Source organism: Tamandua tetradactyla, chromosome X (genome assembly GCF_023851605.1).
Source record: "Tamandua tetradactyla isolate mTamTet1 chromosome X, mTamTet1.pri, whole genome shotgun sequence".
NCBI lineage: Eukaryota > Metazoa > Chordata > Mammalia > Pilosa > Myrmecophagidae > Tamandua > Tamandua tetradactyla.
In genome coordinates this window covers 65,814,682-65,838,016 of record NC_135353.1, presented here as the reverse complement: position 1 = coordinate 65,838,016, position 23,335 = coordinate 65,814,682, and the positions used below count along the sequence as shown (strand labels likewise).

Here is a 23,335-nt window from a genome sequence, read left to right as displayed (position 1 = left end):
ATTTTTCCCTCAGAATGTTGTGAATTGCCTATAAACATTCCTTTTGCATATTTTTAAACTTCGCTGTTTCTTATTGATTTGGAAGAGCTACTTTAGGTTAGAGATAATTTTGTATCAAAAACACTTTTGTCAAATTTGTTCTTTTCAACTTTGGTTTATTGTCTTTATACCAGATATTTTTTTGCGTGTGTTTTTTGATAATTCAGATACACACCTCTTCTCTTTAAGGATTTCAGTTGATGTTTAGAAATTACTGTAGTTCAAAAAAACTATGAAAATATCTGAAGGAGGAGTGAAAAGACATGCTTAGAAAGAGATACATGTCCCAGGGCCAGGAGAATTAAGGATGTGGAAATTAATTCTCTACAGTATAATGTATTAATTCACTGCATTCCAAACAGGAGTTTGACCAGCTTGGTCTTGAAACTATTTGTAGAAATAAATTGCCAGAAAAGGCAAGAAAAAATAAGTTAATGAGATTTTTAATTGGCTCTTTATTATGTGATAATGGTATTTTCTACCTCTTCTCTTCAGGAAATCCCCCACCCTTAGAGTTTGAATGGAAATCATAGTGACACGTGTTGCCATTCACTTTAAAGTTCTTTAAAAATGAACATGTCTTCCCTTTAAGTGTATTTCAGCTTAACTTGGCGATTCTCCTCCCTCTAATTGAGGGAAAGGCCCCTTGCTTCCCCTGCACAGGGAGGGGCGGAGCATCCTCTGAGAAGCTTGGCAGTGAGCTGTGGCTGGCCAGTCTTGGGGGAGGGGCTGCATTTCACAAGGCTGCAGCTGACAAGAAGCTTCAAGGTAATGGCTGTCTTAAAGCTAGTTATTTTCTGGGGATTTCTTCGGGCCTTGGTGTTAAGGTGAAAAAAAATAGAGATTGATGCCTTGGAGAGGTAGGAATAGAATATGGTTTGGGAAGAATGACTGTTATTGTGAAGGAATTAATCCCCTGAAATTTTTGTTTCTCCCGATATTTTTAAAGTCAGTGAGGGAATGAGCGATCAGATTACAGCTTCTAAATTGAGACTTCAGTGAGGCATGGCTGATCATACTAATATTTTTCATTTCGTTTTCCATGTTTCTGTCTTCATTACAGATTTTATTATATTTCAATTTAAACATTTATTATTTTACACAGAAATAACTGACAGAAAACATAAACATATAAAATAATTGACACATACAAATATAAATATTCAAGAACATGGGAAGGGATTCAAATATGCTTTTGAATGAAAACACATAAAAATATATGCATTTTCTTTATGAAGGGAAATAGACTCCCATGTTAGTAGCATCTCTGAGGGTTCAGATTCCTGGTTTGTTTGTTTTTTAATATTTTTAAACAGGTTTCAGCATTTTTAGATTTGTTTATTCCATGATCATTTTCATAATTAGAAGAGTAAGACACATAAACACACTCAGACATGCATACCCACCCACCTTGTCTTATGCCGATACCGGAATTTTTCACCTCCTTGATCAAGCTGGTAGCCTAGTTGCTGTGTTGACAATAGCTCTGCATATGTTCTCCTTGCACCTCATTCTTCCAGACCACAGGTATGACCATGGTCATAAAGAAACATTTTTCTATATCTTCCAAGTTATAGATATAGATCTATATATCTATATATAGATATATAACTTGGAAGAAGGAGGGTTTGGTTTGTTTTTAAAAGCAGTTTTAAAAGTATTTATATAGCATGGTAACATCCATATGATGGAATGTTATATAGATGACAAATAGAAATAGGAAGCTGTAGTGATTTGAAAAGATGCCTGAGAAGTTGTATTAAGTGTAAAATGCAATTTGCAGAATGGCAAGCACCATATTATGTCACTTAAATATAAAGGATTATGTGTGTTAATACAATATATATAACATATGATACAATATCAGTAAGAAATACCCAGCCTTCTAATAGCCAACCTACAAATGGCGTTATTTGTGTTCTTGGAGATAAAGGACAGGCTTTACTATCTCTATTTAAAGATAATTCTTAATATTTATTTAGTCATTTTTTTAATGATAGCAGAAAAAATGAGATAAAATGTTGTAAACTTGGGGGAAATGACATTTGAAGTGATTCATTAAAAAATCACATGGAAAATACTTGTTGATACAGAAAGATTTTCAAACCATGCACTTTAGTAGGGTAAAAAACTGGTTTGCAATGACAGTCATTCATCTATTTATGTAAAAAATATGAATGACATATGGGAAATAATAATGTTGATTATAGTTCCAGAATTATGCTTTGTTTTAATATGTTGTTCTCATCTTTTCAAATCTAAGTAGCATGGGGATTTTTCATGATCACTTACATTGAAGATGAAGATATTATGATTCCATCTTTTGTGTAGCACAAAATAAAACCCTAAATTTGAGCATGGTACCTTTTAGAAGTCTGAGAAAGCTTTTGGTTGGGTGCAAGCAGTTCCCACCCTTCTCCCATAAGAAGGAACTGATAGTGACTGGCTGCAGTTCTGGTTCTGAACACACAAAGGTGCTTGCCTGGTTTCCAAAGTTTTCCCCAGGTAACCATTTTTTGAAGTAAGCAAACAAAGCAGTGAAGTGTATTTTGTATTAGCAGATTATCAGACAACCAGTAGAGTGTGATTGCAGTTCTGTTGAAACAGTTTTACATGCATAGAAGGAAAAAATCCACATAAGGACTGATGTGAGGATTCAAACAGAAAACATACAGAATCGGGTCCATAGTAGACACAAGGCAATTGTTACTTTCATTCTGTCCTGCCTCCACTTCTTACTTTTTATAGAGAGATGATTTCAAATTGAATCAAATATGCTGTGCCACAGAAAGCATTTCAAATTATAAAAACAAGAAGAACAATAAACATGGCATTTATATCGTGGATAGATTTCATCATATTCCTGTGTTTCAGAATCAAGTGCTGGCTAGAATTTTGGTAGGGAAATTTCTTTAGGCCTACTCCATTTAATTGGTTTGAATTCTTATCTTCGTTTTCATACAGCTCAAGTTAATTGAAGCACATGACTCAGCTAATGTGCATGTGATGCCAATTGAGCCCCCCAAAGTCAGTGCAACTATAAAAATGCAGAACAGCATAAAGGCTCTGCCGGACAAATAGTCTGAGTGAGAATCAAGACAACCAGCTCACAGGACTGGACCTGTCATGATCCATGTGACATTGGGTAAGACTTTTCCCATTTTATGAAACATTTCATGTGAAATCATATTAAGCTAAAAAAAAAAAAGAATATGGAGTCTATTTATTTTGCTTCCTGCTCTGCAGTCATGACATTTTAAATTGGAAACCCAGATGATAGCATTAAGAAAGAATTAAATGTTAAATTCCTATAAAGAAATGATATAAATGGGTATAATGATGCCATCCTAAGGAAGATTTTCAGATCCTAGCCATCTACCTGACTTTCAAGAGATCTCTGAAAACTACTTTATTCAGTTAAATAGTCATGACAGCCATTCTGAATCTCCTGACTCCTAAGCTTATCTTTCCAACTAGGTTATTTTATTGCTCTTTATGTCCAGGAGATACAGGCCCTGGTATCTATATCTGGCTACCTTGGGTGGATAGGGCAGCACTGGTAGCTTAAAAAAGTTAAAAGAGGATTCCCACAAAATAAACTTCGAGACATACCAAAGTACCCAAAAACACAAATGGTGTCCCTGATGCAGTCCACAGCCCTCCTCCCCATTCCCCACCAAACACGCATTCCTTAATATGTAACGGCTATAATAAAGGCTATATGCTGAGGTATTATTAAACTACTTCTCTTTTTCTTGAATTTTTAATTTCCCCTTAGCCACAATCTGTATCTCTATATGATATCCAGTATTTATTCATCATTTTTTGTATGTTTGCTCTATTTTCATCATCTACCTTCCTTCTCCTTTGGTAGAAGAAATTTCTTTACTTATTCTCAATTTTCTTTACTTTTCAAAAAAATGAGTGTTCTCTTTTTTTCAAAATTATCTTTTCAAGCTTCCTTGTGAGTATTCAGGAGTTTCAGGAGAAAACTATTTAGCGCTAAGGCAATAGACACCTTTTAAAAATCATTAATTTTGTGGTAAGCAGGCAGTCAAACACAGACCAGTGATCTAAGGATTTTTCTAGATTATTGCGTGTTCACCGACTGATTTCTAGTCTCTATCTAGATTACCAGTGGCTCATATGAGGTTCATTTTGAACTTTTTTTCTTTTCCCCTTCCTTCTTATGTACATATCTACTTCTTGCTACACAATTAGACGTTACTAAGCTTTAAAGATTATTTTAACCTTGTTAGGTATTTTGATATCTTGTAGTGCCTGTTGTCCCATCTGTCAGCTAGTAAATTTAGAACTGGATCTCAAACCTATGTCTTTATGTTTCTCTATTTGATAACTTCAAACATATAATGACTTTGCAATAATGTTTGTCTGAGAAACTCTTGAGTTCAGACAGTGGGTCTTTAACAATCTATCATATCTCGTCACTAAAGAACTGATAAATGCCTTTTATTCAGAGTGGCTACACAAATAATTTTGGTCCATCCTGAACCTATGGGTGTCTCAGAGAATTGGGGAAGGCTCCTTCTTCCTTTGAATATCCCAAGGCAGGCCATAGAGTGGAATTTCTCTTTGCTTGATAGTTGTAGGAAGAATACTACAGCTCTGTCTCTTTACTTGAGTGCTCAGAGTATAGTAGAGTTTTGGCTATGCACTGTGGTGATAGGGTTGTGAGGTCATCATTAATCATACATTCATTTTATTTTTAAAAAAGTTTCCCATTCCTTCATTCTATGAATCTTGACTCCTTGCAGCTTTATTCATTGGCATTGTGTAGATTTTAACATTGCCTGGGGAATATAAAATCTCCAAATATGGCAGCCTTATCCCATTTTAAGCTCTAGGTCACAAGGTGGTATTTTGTTTGTTTTTCATTCTCTACCATGTTCACATGCATTTGACCAAAGATTACAGTACCTTTGGCCCTGATAGTGATTAACCTCGTTTGCCTTTTTCTGTATCTTGGATGCTTATCCTTGGTTAGTTTTCATCTCACTGTCTTGCTATATAAGTGGGTTGACATTCAGCCCATGGACATTAATATTAAGGTTGTACTCTTTATTCACAGCCAATTTTAGTTGTGTTTTGTCTGTGCCTATGCCTTAGGGATAATTTAATATTTTGAATATCCATTAAATGTCTAAGATTCCTTGCTTCTCCAATGCACATGGCCCCTTCATGATCTTTGAGGGTGTTCTAATTGGACCATTTCTGGCATTTATATGGAATTTATGTACTATAAATATTGACATTTATAGATTATATAACCTCTGTCTCTCATATATTATTCGGCTTCTGCTTTCTCACTGGGGGCATGTTCTTAATCAAATCTCTATCTTCAGATTGTAATGCTTTGGCTTCTACTCCTTCTTCCCTTCCTCCCTCCCTTCTATTCATATGGTTAAGTCACATGTAAAAACTTGAGTGTGATTATAGCACTGCCAATGAGAATATATTTCAGAAACTGTTGGATGCTGGTGCCATCTGGTTTCTTGATACTCTCCTGTCTTAAATAATTCAATGAAAGAGATATTTAGTGAAGATATAAAATTATAGAAAGAGTTATATAATTGCATTAGAAGTCAAGTGTCTGAGATGCCCCACAACATGTTAAAGTAAAATCAGAAGTAGATGTTAATAAATATTAAAGATAATAAAATACTTTGCATTACATACATATTATTTCCACCCTTCAGAGAATGCTTTTAATATTGCTTGTGGTACCCACAGTTTTCGTTGGCAATCACTGATCCACAATATGAATGAAAATCTCGATATGTATCCCCATCACTCTCAGAGTAAAATGCAAATTTATGTATAGGTCATATTCTGATTTGATGACTTTGTTTCTTTTTGATTTGATGACTTTTTAAGACTCAGTTTTATGGAGATATAATTTATATACAATTGCACTCACTTTTAGATGTACAGTTTGATGAGTTTTGACAAACATATACAGTCATTTAATGACAGTCAAGCTATAGAACATTTCTATCACTCTAAAATGTTCTCTCCTGCCCCATTATAGTCAATATACTTTCTCCACCCCAATTCCTGGCAAATACTGATCTAATTTTTGTCCTTACTTTCATTTTTCAGAATGTCATATAAATGAAATCATATAGTATATGGCATTTTTTATCTGACTTTCTTCATTTAGCATAATGTTTTTAAATTCATCCTTGTTGCACGAATCAGTAGTTTACTGCTATGTTACAGCTGAGTGGAATTCTATTACATATATATTCTACAATTTGTGTACCCACTCACAAGAATTTTTGGTTTTGATGATCATGAATAAAGTTGTTTTAAACATTTCAGAACAGTTTTTGCATGTACATGAATTTTCATTGTTTTGGGTAAATACCTAGGAGTGGGGTTTCTGTATTGTATGGTTGTACTGCAAAACTGTTTTCTAAAGTATCTGTGCTATTTTATATTTGCACCAGCCATTATGAGAGTTAAAGTTGCTCTGCCTTATGGCTAGGATTTGACATTATCACTTTTTTCTTTTTAATATTAGCTATTTTTATAAATGTGTTCATGGTATCTTGTGGTTTTATTTGCATAACCCTAATGAACATCTTTTCATAGGCTCATTTGCCATGAAAATAGTGTGAACATCTTTTCATAGGCTCATTTGCCATTCATATATTTTCTTTGGTGAAGTGCCTATTTTAATTTCCCATTTGTATTAAATTGCAAGAGTTCTTTATATATTCTGGATAAAAGTATTTTATCATATATGTGTTTTATAAATATATTTCCTCCCCTAGTGGATTTTCTATTCATTTTATTTTCCAAAGGGCAGAAGTTTGTAAGTCCAATTTATAAATGTTTATGTTTCATGCTTTTTGTGTCCTAATGAATCTTTGTCCAAGCCAAGATCTCAGAGACTTACTAGCGTGTTTTCTTCCAGAAATTTCATAGTCTTAGGTTTTACATTTAAGTCAGTAACCCATTTCACGTTAATTTTTGTATCTGGTCTTTGCTAAGGGGTTAAGATTAATGTTCCTTATTATATGATAAAATGATTTGCTCACCAAATGATGAGGTGGGGTAGATTTTCCAAATTTTTATACAATAAATACAAGAAAGTATAGTTGTTAATATAATTACTGTACTTTATGTGCACCATTTTCCAAACATGTGGAATAGAAGACAGAATTTACATTATAAAATATAAAATTGAATAAATCTCTTTAAATAAAACTATATGTGCAGTGGCCTGATAATCATATATTATATAGTAAGACTCTGGAAGCTATGAAAGGACTAACTATTTAATAAGAATGATGTTATATTTGTTGGTGATTATTCTAGTTTGCTAGCTGCTGGAATGCAATATACCAGAAACGGAATGGCTTTTAAAAAGAAGAATTTAATAAGTTGCTCGTTTACAGTTCTAAGGCCGAGAAAATGTCCCAATTAAAGCAAGTCTATAAAAATGTCCAATCTAAGGCATCCAGGGAAAGATACCTTGGTTCAAGAAGGTCAATGAAGTTCAGGGTTTCTTTCTCAAGTGGAAGGGCATATGGCGAACACAGTCAGGGTTTCTCTCTCAGCTGGAAGGGCACATGGCGGACACGGCATCATCTGCTAGCATTCTCTCCTGGCTTGTGGTTTCATGAAGCTCCCTGAAAAGCATTTTCCTTCTTCATCTCGAAAGGTCGCTGGCTCGTGGACTCTGCTTCGTGGTGCTGCAGCAGTCTCTGCTCTCTCTGAATCTCCTTCATTCTCTAAAAGGTTTCCTCTTTTATAGGACTCCAGAAATGGGTGGAGATATGTCATCATCTAATCCAGCTTAACAACCACTCTTGATTAAATCACATCTCCAGGGACATGATCTGATTACAGTTTCAAACATACAGTATTGAATAGGGATTATTCTGCCTTTACAAAATGGGATTTTGATTAAAACATGGCTTTTCTAGGGGCCATACATCCTTTCAAACCAGCACAGTGATTGTATGATCAGTTCTTTTCTTTGATAGAAAGAAAGACTGGAAAACAGGGTGATTTAAATAATACAGGGGCTCATTTATCTTCTAAGTTAAAGAGATTGGAATGAGGTGGTCCCATTATTCAGGGCCCAGGATCTCTCATCTCTAGTGAGTTGCATCCTTTTTCTAAGTCACTTCTCGGTCAGAATGGCTGAACTCTGTCATGGCAAAATTCTAGAGGGGAAAGCAAGAAGAAGGGGGAAAGTGAGAAAGATTCCAAGATGGTTACTTATCTCCCTTTGAGGTTTCTTTACTAGAATCTTCACAATTGCTGCTTATATTCTTTGGCAAGAAATTCCATCACATGGCCATGGCTTGCCACAAGGGAGTCTGGGAAACATAATAATTTGGTTTTCACATTGCCACAGCACAACCGTAGTTCTGCTGATGAGGAAGAATGCACAGAGTGATTAAGGGCAGACAATTAGAAGTTTCTGTCCCACCACTATAAATCTGGCTCATGGTTGTAAAAACCCATTCAACTGATAACAGAAGTCCACAAAAGATTGAAATGGGAAACCTCCCATGGCAAAGAGAATGCTAGATGTTCACCAAACTGTTTCACTTTCTTCCTGGGGTCTAAGGAAGCCTTCATTCCCCAGTCTCTCTGATAATTGGGGCTTGTTTGGTTTGCTAAAGCTGCCGGAATGCAATATACCAGAAATGGAACAGGTTTCTAAAAGGGGATTTATTAATCGCAAGTTCACAGTTCTAAGGCTATAAAAATATCCAAACTAAGGCATTCAGGGAAAGCTACCTTGACTCAAGAAAGCTGATCAGTCCAGAACACCTCTGTCAGCTGGGAAGGCATATGGGGCATCTGTTGGGTCTTTGATGTCTGGTTTCAAACAGTTTCCCCAAGCGCATTTTCTTTCTGCATCTACAAATCTCTGGGTTTGTGTACATTAGCTTTCTTCATCAGCTCTCAAAGCATCTAAGCTTCCTTCAAAATGTTTCCTTTTTTAAAGAACTCCAGTAAACTAATCAAAACCCACCATGAATGGGCGTTGTCACATCTCCATCTAATCAGAAGTTCACATCCATAATTGGGTAGGTCAGTCTCCATGGAAATAATCCAATCAAAGGCTTTCACCCTAAATAATAGGTCTGGTTCCACAAGATTGGATCAGGATTAAAACATGGCTTCTCTGGAATGCATAATGGTTTCAAACCAGCACTGGGCTCCATGCCTGGATTCTGAGCCAGAAGTGATATTCATTAGACTTGACCCCTAAAGTATTCCAAAGGATTCTCCATGCTTCTTCTTCTTTAGACTGCCAGCCAGATGCAATTCATGCAGGGGAAGACTCCAAGGCTTAAGATGATTGTAGAGGTATAATACGTTCAAGAAGGCTGGGTCCCTTAATGACTACCTGGAGCAGAGCACCCTCTCGAGTCTAGCCCTTGATTTCTTATATAGAACTTGGACAGCAACAAAACAGACTTTTATTGGGCTGAGCCTCTGAAATTTAGGGATTGTTTATAACATGAAGAATTACATACCTAATTATTAGTACCCCAAATAATACACCGACCTATAGATGACCTTCATTAATTCATTAATTTGTTGTTCCAATATTAATGATTATATAAAGGTTGATTTTAAATTTAAATTTTTATATACACACATACATGATATAGGATTATAATACATATCATATGATACAAAGGTCAAACAAAACCCTTCAATCCCAAACACTTTCACTTATAAAATTATCACTAAATATACTAAAATTAGTTTTCTAAGTTAAATCTGAATTCTAAATTTAAGCTGAACACAGAATTTTGATGAAAAAATGTACAAAATATATTTCAGACATACAAATAATAGTGTAAGTAAAAAATTTCCCCACATTCAATTGCTAAATTTAAAAAGGCAACAAAACATAAAGAGAAAGAGTTGCCAATTATTAATGAGGTTATGTGAAATAGGTACTTTCCTGCCAAATTCAAGATTATCAGCCTCTGGTTAGAAACATCCATGTTTGTGAAGAAATCCCTGAAAATTTCCTGAATCATTTAAAGTAGAACTGAATAAAAGGAGAGACGCAACATGTTCTGGAAACAGAAAAATTAACATTATAATGAAGACATTCTCTCTAAAATATATATGGTTCAGTACAATCCCAAATTAGATCCACTAAAATTAGAGCCATTTTTAGTGGAGTTTGAGTAGCTGTGTCTTAAATTCACCTGTAGAGGTAAAGTACCAGAAAAAGCAAGAAAAAAAATATGTAAGGAATATTTTTTGTTTGGTCTTTATTACGTGATAAAGTGATTTTCTACCTCCTTTTTTTTTGTTTCCAAAACACCAATCCAAAGTGTTTGAATGGACATTAAACAGATACTTGTTACCATTTCAATTTATAGATGCCAAGAAAGGAACATCTACCCTTAGACACTTGAACCATTTAACCTGCCAATTCTCTCTCCTCTAATTCAGGGAAAGGCCTTTTTCCTTCCCCATCACTGGGAGGGGACATGCCTCTGAGAAGCATGGCAGTGAGCTGTGCCTGGCTAGTCTTGGGGGAGGGGCTGCATTTCACAAGGCTGCAGCTGACAAGAACCTTCAAGGTAATGGCTGTTTTAAAGCTAGTTATTTTCTAAGGATTTCTCAGGGCCCTAGAATAAATATGAGAAAAATAGGGGCTGTGGCCTTGGAGTGGTGGGAAAGGTGTGTGGTTTTGAGAGAACTGCTGGCATTTTGAAGATATTAATCCTCTGGAATTTTTGTATCTACCAAAGCTTTAAAAGTCCATAGTGAGAGAAGACGTGATCAGATTACAATCTCTAAATTAAGGCTTCAGTGTATCATGGCTGATCATACCAATTCATTGACTTGGCATTCCATGTTTCTATCTTTGGTAGACATTCTGTTATTGTTTGAATTGTAAACATTTATTAATTTATGCAGAAAAGTAACTGATAGAAATATCTGATAGCATAGGGGGAAAGTACTTTAATAAATTGATTGACACACCAAAACACTATGTAAGTATCACATGTAAATGAACATGAGTATGGAAAGGGGATCAAATAATAGGTTGAGTGAAAACACTTTCACATGATATGGTTAGAAAAAATCTGGCAGAAAATAAACTCCCTTAACAGTCAGCATTTCTGTGTGGGTCAGGTTACTATTTTAATGTTATTTTTAACTTAGTTCAGTACATTTAGAATTGTTTTCCCATTATCGTTTTTATACTCATAAAATAAAAATAAAGTTGAAAATTGCATAGCAATTTGTTTCAGACACATAAACACACATAGACACACACAGCACACACACATGCAGACCCACCCACCTTGTCTTTAGCTGATACTGGAATTTTTCAACCCCCTGATCAAGCTGGTAGTCTGGTTGCTGTGTTGACAACAGCCCTGCATATGTTCTCCTTTTACCTCATTCTTCCAGACCACAGGTATGGCTGTGGTCAGAAAGAAACATTTTTCTATATTTTCCAAGTTTAAAAGTGAGAGAGAGGGTTTAGTTTGTTTTTTTGTTTGTTTTGTTTGTTTTGTTTGTTTTTAAAAGCAGTTTTAAAAATATTTATATGGCATGGTAACATCCAAACGATAGAATGTTATATAGCTGGCATATATAGAAATAGAAATAGGAAGCTGTAGTGATTTGAAAAGATGCCTGAGAAGTTGTATTAGGTGTAAAAAGCTATTTGCAGAATGGCAAGCACCATATTATGTCTCTTACATATGAAGGATCATGTGTAAGCATCACTATAACATATGTACATTAGTACAATAAATGGAGTCAAATCTGGAAAAAATATATCTGACAAAATGTAATGGGATTATTTATGTAATTGAAGAGATAAGGGCAGGCTGTTACCATTCTCTATTTAAAAATATTATTTATATGGACTTATTTATTTTTACACAATCAGAGAAATATTGATATAAAATGTTACAAACTTGGGGGAAATGTCATTTAAAGCAATTCATGAAAAAGTATGTGGACAATACTTATTGATGTATAATGATGTTCTAAACATGCTCTTGAGTGGAGTCAGAAGCTGGATTGAAATGGTATGCATTCATCTTATATATGTAAAAATATTCTGGAAAGATATATAGAAAATATTGATCATATTGATATTTCCTATTTGTATGGAATTGTACTTTTTGTTATATATCTTTCTATATCTTTTTAATTTTTAATAAGATTCTGGATGTTTTAAAATCAGAAATGTTATTTGTGAATACATCATGATTCAGTTACAGTTCCACACAACAAAGCCCTTAAGCTTAGCATAGAAAATTATAGAAGCCTTAGAAGTCAGCTGGCTGGATGGCTGTAGTTCCCACCCTTCTTCAGTAAGGACCTAGGTGTCTGCATTTCTGGTTCTGGTCACAAGCTGGCAATTGCTAAGTTTTCTAAATTTTCTCCAGGCAACCATTTTTATGAAGTGGCCAAACAAAGGAATGAAATGTGTTTATATCAGCAGACTATGAGACAGCATGTAGAGTGTGACTGCAACTCTTTTGAAAAAATTGTACTTGTGTAGAAGAGAAAACTCCACATGAGGACTGATGTGAGGATTCAAATAGAAAACATCAAAAAAAAAAAAACCACCCAACAAAACTACTACTACACAGTCTGACCCAGAGAAGACACAAGGCAATTGTTACTTCTCTTCTCTCTTGTCCCCACCTCATACTTTTTCCAAGAGAAGTGATTTCAGTATGAACTAAATAGCATATTATGTCCTTGAGGGCATTTCAAATTATAAGAATAAGAAGGAAAATATGTCATCTACATCATGAATGAGGTTTCATCGTATTCCTATCTTTCAGGATAACATGTCTGCTAGAGTTTTGATAGGGAAATTTATGCTTTTTCCATGTAGTTGGTTTGATTTCCATTCTTGTTTTTGGTACAGCCTAGGTTAATATCAGAGGCTCATGTGACCTGGGTAATCTTCATGTGATGTCAACTGAGTCCCAGAGAAAGGCTGAAGTGATAAGATAACTGGCTCGCAGGACAAGACCCATCACAATCCACATGACATTGGGTAAGACTGTTCCCATTTTACAAAGCACTTCATGTTAAAAACATTTTGAGAGCTTCTTTCTCTGTTGCAGTAGTATTAAACTAAAAGCCACATTTCATATTAAAATCATGTTAGGTTGAGAATTTGGGGTACAATTAATTTTGCTCCCTGTTTTGCTGCTGTAAAATTTTATAATTAAAACTCAGTTTCTAGTTTGGGGAAAGAATCTGACATATTAAACCACCATGAACAAATCATGCAAGAGGATATCCAGGTGTTTCCGTGAGGTCCCAACAACTACCTGACTATCAAGAGCTCCTTGATAACTACCCTATCCAGTAAGTGGCTATAACAGTCATTTCAAATCTCCTCCTAAGCTCATGCTTTTAAGGAGGTCATGTGCTGTTGTCGAGATCCAGGAGATTCACTCCCTGTTATCAGTGTCTAATTGCTTTGTGTGGACAGGGAAGCACTTGCAGGTTAAAATTATAAAACTGTAAATTCAGCTAGAACAGTGTTTTCAAAGAGTTCTCCCTGGACAAGTAATATTAGAATCATTTGAAAACTTATTAGAAACACAAAATATGGGGCCTAATTTAAACTTCTGAATAAAACTATCAGGATGAGGTCCAGAAAACGAATTTTAACAAGTCCTCCAGATTATTTTTTATGCATGCTGAGTTTGGAGACCCATTGCCCTAAGGTATAACAGTATGGGCACAAAAAGTACCAACATATCCAATAGCATAAATAGAGTCCCTGGCACATCACTACCACCTGCCCTCACTTCTCTTTTTTTTTTCTGCCCCCACCTCTCTTGCCACACACACATTCATTGTCCTCCAAAGCACGGGCAATAATAAGGGCAACTTCTTGAATGTGATGTATTATAAACCACTTCTCAGGTCTTATCTCATACCCTACATTATGCTTCATTCTCTGCCTCGGTCTTATGTACCACTGAGCATTGCAGATTCCCCTTGGTGGATTGTGGAAAAGGAGGAAATATTAAACTTCCCCATCTGGGGAATTTCTGATATTCTTCTAAACAGTGGAGACAACCAAATCGATAGGCTGAGCCTTCAATTTTGGGGTTCGTCCCTATGAGACTTATTTCTGCAAAGGATAGGCTAAGTCTACTTAAAATTAGCCTAAGACTTATCCCGAGAGAATCTCTTTTGTTGCTCAAATGTGGGTTCTCTCTCTAAGCCAACTCAGCAGATGACTAACTGCCCTCCCTCCAATGTAGACATGACTCCCTGGGATGTAAATATCCCTGGCAATGTGGGACAGGACTTCTGGGGATGATCTGTGAGCCTACATCATGGGATTGAGAAATTCTTCTTGACCAAAAGGAGGAAGAGAGAAATGAGACAAAATAAAGTTTCAGTGACTAAGAGATGTCAAACAGAGTTGAGAGGTTATTCTTATATATTTTATAGATATCCCTTTTCAGTTTATGGTATATTGCAGTGGCTAGAGGGAAGTACCTGAATTGTTGAATTGTTGAATTGTTGAATTGTATTCCAGTAGCCTTGATTCTTGAAGATGATTGTATAACTACATAGCTTTTACAATGTGACTGTGTGATTGTGAAAACCTTATGGCTGACACACCCTTTACCCAGGGTATGGACAGATGAGTAGAACTATAAGGACAAAAAGTAAATATATAATAGGGGGTAAGGGGTAAAACATAATTGGGTACGGGGTGCAAGGGTAGTTCAGTGGTAGAATTCCCACCTGCCATGTGGGATATCTGGGTTTGATTCCCGGCCCGTGCATTTCCCTCAAACAAATGAACAAACAAACAAACGAAAAAAAACAATCAAAAAACAAAAAAAATTTCAACAAATGGTGCTACAATAAAGGGATACTCACATGGAAAAAGAATGAAATGTGACCCCTGCTATAGAGCATACAAAGAAAAAATACTGTGGGTCAATGAGAGGGAAGGTTAAGCGTTATGGGATGTATGAGTTTTTTCTTTTTTCTTTTTATTTCTTTTTCTGGAGTGATGCAAATGTTCTGAAAATGATCATGTTCATGTAAATACAACTATGTGAGGATATTGTGAGCCATTGATTATATACTTTGGATGGACTGTATGTGGGTGAAGATATCACAATAAAAATATTTTTAAAAATAAAGTAAAAACATTGAAAGAGCATATAAGCATATAATATATGCTTACCTTATATTCTGCCAAAATAATTTTGTTTGCTGATACTTTTCTTCTTTTTTCCCTATTCCAGTGTCTTCCAGTATAGTCACAATCAAACTACATATTCAAGCGTCCTTGGGAGATTGGGTAGAAGAGAACAGATCACACCAGCAATCAACCCTTTTTAGTCCTAAGAGAAAAGCAGCTTCATTAAGAATATTGCTTTTGTTAAGACTTGACTTTGCGGTGATAACCTCTTGGGACACAAATCTAAATTATAATGGATGCCAAATATGTTCTGTGCAATTGGGAAGACCAACTATGGCCAGCAAAAATTTTGTCCCAATCTGAGACTTCAATAAACAATAAGAGAAAAAAGGCATTTTCCCTAGAAGTTCAAATACTCTCACTAGATGAAAAAATTCAAGTGGAAAGCACAGACATAAAGATTCTAAATAAGTCTCAAATTGAAGACATTGCTTCCTCACTGGTGGCACAGTCAGAGGCCAGTGCTATACCTAGAGAGTTGGCAGTCTATGAAAGATCACTTAAAATGGCACTGGATATTCTGAATGAGAGAACAAATTTGAGTCAAGAAAACACTCCAGACAAAGACAACACCACCACACTGTCTCAAGATGAATCACATAAGCAATCTGATTTACCCCTTCGTAAAAAGTATCGGATTCACAACGGAGACTTACCGAAGAATTCTGAGGAAAGTGAAAATACAGGATCCCTGTTGGTCTCTTTAGAGAGTGATGACTCCATATATGATGATGAGTCACAGCTACATGCAACCATCGGTACTACTCCAAGTGAAATGGAAACAAAGTCATCGGAAAACTCAACCTGGTGCCACAGTTTCCCTTCACTTTCAGAAGATGATGATGAAAAAGAGAGCAAGAAAAAGGTTGCTACCTCAGCAATTATGGCCTTGAATTCCACAGTCAAGGAGGAAAGTGCATGTGTTAAATATGAAAACTTCATTCCAATTTTGCCATCAGATATGCTCACTGCTACCAAAGCTTTGAAAGAGGAGGCACAGGAAACCTGCCCAAAGACTCTCGTTATTTCCTCTGAATGCTCTACTTTTTCAGAGAATATTGAGGACCCTGGAGAGGGTCCTTCATATCCATGCTTAGTTGGCAGCCAGAATGCACCTTCCATGGAATCAGAGATGGGTGTTGCAACATCCTCTGATCAGTGTTCACTGGAATACCAGTTTTCACTTAGTGCCTCTAACCATGTCCTGGATTATTCACTCTTTCTTTTGAATAATGAAAGAAATCTTCAGAGACTAGATTTTGAGGAGTTTGAGGAAGAACTTCAAACTTCTGACAAGTCAATGCATTTAAATCCTATTGATGCTTCCATATTTGATGAAAACGAGGAAGATGAAGAACTTCCACACATTGTTTTTCATTATGAGCCACGCTCATTTGAAACAGGAATGATAGTCTGGTTTAAATATAAAAAATATCCATTTTGGCCAGCAGTGGTAAAAAGCATCAGGCGAAAAGAGAAGAAAGCAAGTGTGCTTTTTGTTGAGGCAAACATGAATCCTGAAAAGAAAGGCACTAGAGTGCCTTTTAGAAGATTAAAGAAATTTGATTGTAAAGAGAAACAAGCACTAGTAGATAAAGCCAGGGAGGATTACAGTGAAAGTATTGACTGGTGCATCTCACTGATTTGTGACTACAGAGTTAGAATAGGTTGTGGTTCTTTTACAGGCTCTTTCCTTGAATATTATGCTGCTGACATTAGTTATCCAATTAGGAAAGCAATGAAACAGGATACCTTGAGGGACATTTTTCCAAAGTTGCATAATGAAGATACTGTGGAACCAATGATCATGACTTCCCAGACCAAGAAAATGTCCTTCCAGAAAATTCTCCCTGACCGGATGAAGGCTGCTCGCGACCGAGCCAACAAGAACCTAGTAGACTTCATCGTGAATGCAAAGGGAACAGAGAACCATCTTCTAGACATTTTAAAAGGAAGGAAAGGTTCCAGGTGGTTGAAATCATTTTTGAATGCAAATAGGTTCATGCCCTGTATTGAAACATACTTTGAGGATGAAGATCAGTTGGATGAGGTTGTAAAATATTTACAAGAAATCTATACACAAATAGATGAAGGAATGCTGACTTTAATAAAAAATGATAAAATTAAATTTATCCTGGAAGTTCTTCTGCCGGAAGCAATCATTTGTTCAATTTCTGCTGTGGATGGATTAGATTACAAGGCAGCTGAAGCAAAGTATCTAAAAGGACCATCTCTAGGCTACAGGGAAAGAGAATTATTTGATGCAAAAATCATATTTGAAAAGAGACGAAAACCACCAACAAATGAAACTCATTAAATCTCCAGAGAATCCAAACCATGACAGGGAGCTTTCATAAATATGAGTTTAAAAAAAAAATCACCAAACAATTCACTCTAACATGTAAATATTTTCTGGAAATGACAGACTTTGGAGAATGTGTTCAGGTTTTTTTTTTGAGAACTTTAGTATCTCTGGGTATCACTACACCTTCATTTCCTTTTTCCTGCTTCTTCAAAGTTAATTTCATTAACATATTTCAGCATAATTCCAAAATAATTTTTAAGGGAAATCTGCTAATCTGCTTAATTCCATTTTATGTCTGTACTGCTTAGTTAAATACAGTGTGCATACTCATTTTCATATTAAAAATGCACTGGTATCAGATATTAAGCAAGGTAATTAGAAAAAAATGTTTAATAGAAACATTAATTATATACATTTTTGCTGAATTTTTATAAAATATTGGGTTTTCTCTTAAAATTGGTGATTTATTTTTCCTGCCACGCCTATTTATTTTTGGAAAAAAAATCTCTGAACATAGAAACAAAGATAGAGATGCTTCACTATATATTATAACTAGCTGTGATCACTTTTGCAGGAAAACAATCTGAAAATTAAACTTCAATTCATGGATTTTCTTCATGTAGTCAATATATGTGTGAATGACAGCTCAGCATGCAGAAAATCATTTTCGCAGCCTTGAGCAGGATTGTTCCTCTTCAGTCCTCTGGAATTTAATTTATGGGAGTGTCTATTCTTCAGTGGTAGAATGGTTTCTGAAAATAGACAGGATTTTGGCCATCTTCATAACTGACAATGACTGATCTTCTTAATAAAACTGTGTTTCCCTGATGGAAGACAGCTAGAGTCATTGTATTCATGGTTTAGCTACTCTCTAGACCTCTGAGTCCAGGCTGACTGTTTAGGAACCCATCTAGTTTGGCATAAGCTGTAGGAAAAGCAAGCACTTTGTTCTGAGTCTTGTATTAACAAAAATGTCGCAATTTTGTCTCAAACCAAGCAAACTCTATCCTCCAGCTTATTTATAGTGTAATTCCAATTAATTCCAGAAGTGTAAATGCTGGCTCATAAGTCATTCCAGGCTGTTAGAAGGAGTACATAGACCAGGATCTGTGCACTGGAAATGTATTATGGAAAAGCCTACATGCAGCTAAATATGTCAAAATCTGAATATGGTTAAACACACACAATTGAAAGCTAAAATCTGAACCAATGAATTGCTTATCCTAACTTGAAAATAATAATTTTTGTGAGAACAAATGTTAGAAAAGCTATTTTATTTTAAAAATTTGATGTGAAAAATAAATGCTTAAGGCTTAACTTGAACTTGGCTGCTTTTTTACCTCTCAGAGTGAGTCATCTGTCATTCATGGGCTATTGTATGTGTTGACATGGCCATATGTTTTTGTAAATTTTGCAAATGTTGAGCGTTGTAATTTGCAATAAAACCATTATTTCTTTCACTTGGAATTTCACTCCATCATATATTAGATTGCATAGCTACATAAGTGGCATGTTTAGAATTTTTGCTTGTTGTAGTTGTCATCTTTTAACGCTCATTATAAATTATCTTATTCTAAATAAATACTCACTTTCAAGCTTGATTTATTTTAGAGGAGGGTCTTGCAAATTATATAAGCTTCTGGTTCCTCAGAATCTTCTTTGGATACTGCCTGAAAGAGACCAAGAATTCTCAGGCATACTGCCTGCACCAATCCATAATTGCTTCTTCATGGTTCTGAGAAATATTTGATAATAGGCCATCACCATTCTATATGTGACCCTTATACTCTGGTAAAACACACTGTAGTTCATTTATAACACCATGTCTCTCTGGCTCCAGTATATTAACCCAGCTTTGGCTTTTTCAATGGACTCATCTCTATCTTTTGGTTCTAATATTTTCTCTACTACATTCATTCATTCGTTCGTTCATTCAATTATAGCATTGTGAGCCAGGAGAGCAAGTGAGGTGTGGAAAATTTTCAGTTGCTATAGAAAAGAGATGTAATCTTGTGATCCAGGTGACTAATATCTAAAATAACTAGGATACACCACTTTAACCTCATAGTGAGAAATATTTATCAGCATCATAGGGTGACTGATTGTATTTTGTAACCAATTATAAGGTTGAAAGGATTGCAGTAGACAGCATGCACAGCATGTACAGGTATCTAAATCAATATGGGTCCTGATATGCAAAAGGTAGAACCCTGAGACTTGGAACAGTGACGAGCCTGAGAACCTTGAATACCTAGAATTGACTGAATCCACAGCCTGATAAAAGCAGTCTTTGAACCCTTGTTACTGGAGAGAAGTCTCCTGTTCTTGTACCAATGCAATTACCTTATATAAGGCAGCTACCTCAAAAGATGTTGCCTATTTTACTCCACATCCACCACTGTTGTCTTCCATTGCTTCCAATTTCATGAAAAGTGTAAGGTACTACATTGTAAGGAATAAAGTATGGTCTCTGTTTAGCTGAAAAAAGTATATTTAGAAGGAACTATAGGACTTGGCTAATATGTACTAGTATGAACTGGGATAATATGTGTTGGAATGGATTTGATGTCAAATGGGCAAGGGAAGGAGTTAAAATATAAATCAAGATAGGGTAGAACTTACTGACATGAGAGCACACATGAAAAACGTGGGATTTCGTGTCCTGGAGCTGACCTAATATGCTGCTGAGGTGGCATCTTTAATCTTGGACAACAACCTGCTCTAAATGAGTTGGAGATACTGGAATGCTTTGCTAGAGTTCTGAGGAATTGGCGAGTAAGACAAAGGGAGTGGAATATTAGAAATGAGTTTTTATGTGAGACCAGAGGGCCTATATCTGAATACTTCTTTTTCCGGGAGAGCAGGAACACTGGCAGTTTTGAGAAGGTCAGTGTAGCTCTCCTCTGAAAACCATGGTTAGAAGCAATCAATGCCACCATGGAACTGGTAATCATTGGGGATGATAGGATTCTATTCTATAATAACAAAACTTCAGAGGCAAAGTGGGCCATAATGGGAAGCAAGTTTAGGGTGGAGACATGCTAACTTGATCAACAGGGATCTGTGGCAATGCCTTATAGGTAGTAGTATTCCATGGCTAGATATATGGGTAGTTGACAGGAGCTTTACTTCTTTTGCATAAAAATAAAAAAGACACCTGGCAAGCCAAATTCTGATGTTAGCAGCTGCTGTGGGAAATTGTGGTTCCCCAACAATTTCCAGATTTATAGCGCAATTTACCCTGACTCTCATGCCACATGTCAGTGCTTAAAGTATCTATAGTGTATAAAGATGTAGTATCTGGTCACTTCCAAATCATATGTGAGCTGCAACACAGAATCCTGGAGTTCTGAAGAAAAGCCATACATCCTATTCCAGCATATTACCTTCCATTTAAAAAGAAACTCTGTGTGTGCTATGGTGCTCTAGTATATACACAGTATCTAACCATGGGACAAGTGACAATATGAAAGGAACTGCATATCATAAGCCTGATGTTATAAGTTTCACCAAGTAATAAGATCTGGCATGCTCATCAGCAATCCACATTATGTTAGAGATGCTACATTCAACAACCAGTCTTAGAAAGCACAAATAAATCAGCAGGTGGCACAAAATCCCATGACATCAACTACCGTTAAAATGATGGCTCTCCCTTAAATCACTTCTATGGCCACATGGGGGAGGAAGTCATATATGACCAACTCATGGAGTAAGAAAAGAACAGGCCTGATGCATAGATGTGTCAGTATGAAATATTGATGATAGTTGTAAATGGACTGCTTTTACATTACAGCCTCAGTCGGAATAGTCCTAAGGAAAAGGGCTAAAAAGAAAAAACTCCCAGTGATCAGAGCTATGAGTAGCACACCTGGCTTTTTACTCTGTATAGAAAGAAGAATAGCCTAAAGTGGTCTGCTGAACTGTAAAAAATGACTTGGCTGGTATGCCAGGGTCTTAGAAAGAAGAGGATTGGAAAACCAAAGTAATGAACGTGTGGATAAGAGGTATTGGATGGATCTATGGGAATGGATACAATGCATGTAGATCTTTGAGTCTCATATTTATGGCCAACCAAGAGCATTGACTATAGAAAAGGAATTTAATAACCAACCAGATATAATGACTTACGCTGTATATGTCAAAATGGTTCTCTCCTCAGTCATAGTTCTAGCACAGTAGATACGTAAGTTTTCATGGTGGCAGAGATAGATCCTTAGCATGGGCTCAACAGCACTGATTCTCCCTCACCAAAGGTCATCAAGCTACTGCCACTGTTGAATGTACAACTTTCCAAAAACAACATCTGAATCTGGGCCCTCAGTTATGCATCCTCTTTCAAGGACACAATCTTGATACTGGGGGCCATGTTGAATGCACTACACCCACTTCATCTTGAAGTCGCAGTTATTCACCCTTACAAAAATGGATACCAACATTGGTACCATTGGATTGAACACCACTTGCCTTAGTATTTTCTAATTTAAAACATACACTTTTTAATTTTTTTAAATTTTTATTGATAAATCTTCATACACAAACATTCCATATATGGTGTACAATCGATGACTCATAATACATCACATAGTTGTGTATTCATCACCATGATCATTTATAGACCATATGCATCACTCCAGAAAAAAGAAATAAAAAGAAAAAAGAAAAAATGCATACATAACATACCCCTTACCCCTTATTCTCATTGACTGTTAGTATTTCCATTTACCCAATTTATTTTAACTTTTTTCTCCACTATTATTTATTTTTTTCCATATTTTTACTCATCTGTCCATATCCTAGATAAAAAGAGCAACACATACAAGGTTTTCACACTTCCACAGTCACATTGTAAAAGTTATATCCTTATACAATCATCTACAAGAATTAAGGTTACTGGAACACATCTCAAAACTTTCAGGTACTTCCCTCCAGCCACTCCAATAACCATAAGCTAAAAAGGGATATCTCTAAAATACTTAAGAATAATCCCCAGGATAATCTCTCAACTCTGTTTCAAATCTCTCAGCCAGTGAAACTTTATTTTATCTCATTTCTCTCTTCCCCCTTTCAGCCCAGAAAGTTGTCTCAAACCATTGATGCTGGGTCCCAACTCATCACGGGATTTCTGTCCCATGTTGTCAGGGAGATTTATACCCTGGGAGTCATGTTCCACGTAGGGGTAAGGGCAGTGAGTTCACCTGCCAAGTTGGCTTAGAGAGAAAGGCCACATCTTAGCAACAAAAGAGGTTTTCTGGGGGTGACTTTTAGGCCTAATTTTAAGTAGGCTTACTTTATCCTTTGCAGGAATAAGTCTCATAGGGGCAAACCCCAAGATCAATGGCTTGACCTATGATTTGGTTTTTCCCAATACTTGTGAGAATATCAGAATTTGTCCAAGTGGGGAATTTGAATAATTTCTCCTTCCTCCCCAGTTTCCCAAGGGGACATTGCAAATATTTATCTATTCACTGCCCAAATTACTCTGGGATATATAGGGCATCACACTAACCCCGACAAACCAACAAAATCTCACACCCTATTGAAGATTCCATGTACTTATAGTGTTCAACTAAATTGGCCATACAAGTTAAAGTGGGAAATACACTACCCAAAATATAAATTTTGCACCAAATAAATATCTCCCCCTTTGGTCTCACACAGAATTTGGTTTTAAAATATAGATGATATCATCCTTTACCCTGTATTCTGATTTACCTTAATCCTATCCAGATCAGCTTCATTCATAT

The 23,335-nt window shown here is 35.9% G+C and overlaps 1 protein-coding gene and 1 long non-coding RNA gene across 2 annotated transcripts in view; one reads left to right on the top strand and one right to left on the bottom strand.

Moving 5' to 3' along the window:
• Positions 1-744: 744 nt before the first annotated feature.
• PWWP3B (PWWP domain containing 3B) lies at positions 745-19,055 on the top strand. Its single transcript, XM_077145011.1, has 4 exons — positions 745-807; positions 3,004-3,184; positions 12,962-13,093; positions 15,327-19,055. Exon 4 carries the CDS (start codon positions 15,516-15,518, stop codon positions 17,598-17,600), a length of 2,085 nt encoding a protein of 694 aa, XP_077001126.1. The 5' UTR covers positions 745-807; positions 3,004-3,184; positions 12,962-13,093; positions 15,327-15,515; the 3' UTR covers positions 17,601-19,055.
• The window catches only part of LOC143670305 (uncharacterized), a 125,177-nt gene continuing 120,748 nt past the window's right edge, over positions 18,907-23,335 (bottom strand). Inside the window, exon 3 of the long non-coding RNA XR_013169322.1 lies at positions 18,907-19,258. This is a non-coding gene — a long non-coding RNA (uncharacterized LOC143670305). The remainder of the gene's footprint in view (positions 19,259-23,335) is intronic.

What these genes read in the sequence shown, in the direction of transcription:
- PWWP3B (XM_077145011.1), top strand. Translation starts at nt 15,516, where the DNA reads ATGGATGCCAAATATGTTCTGTGCAATTGGGAAGACCAACTATGGCCA.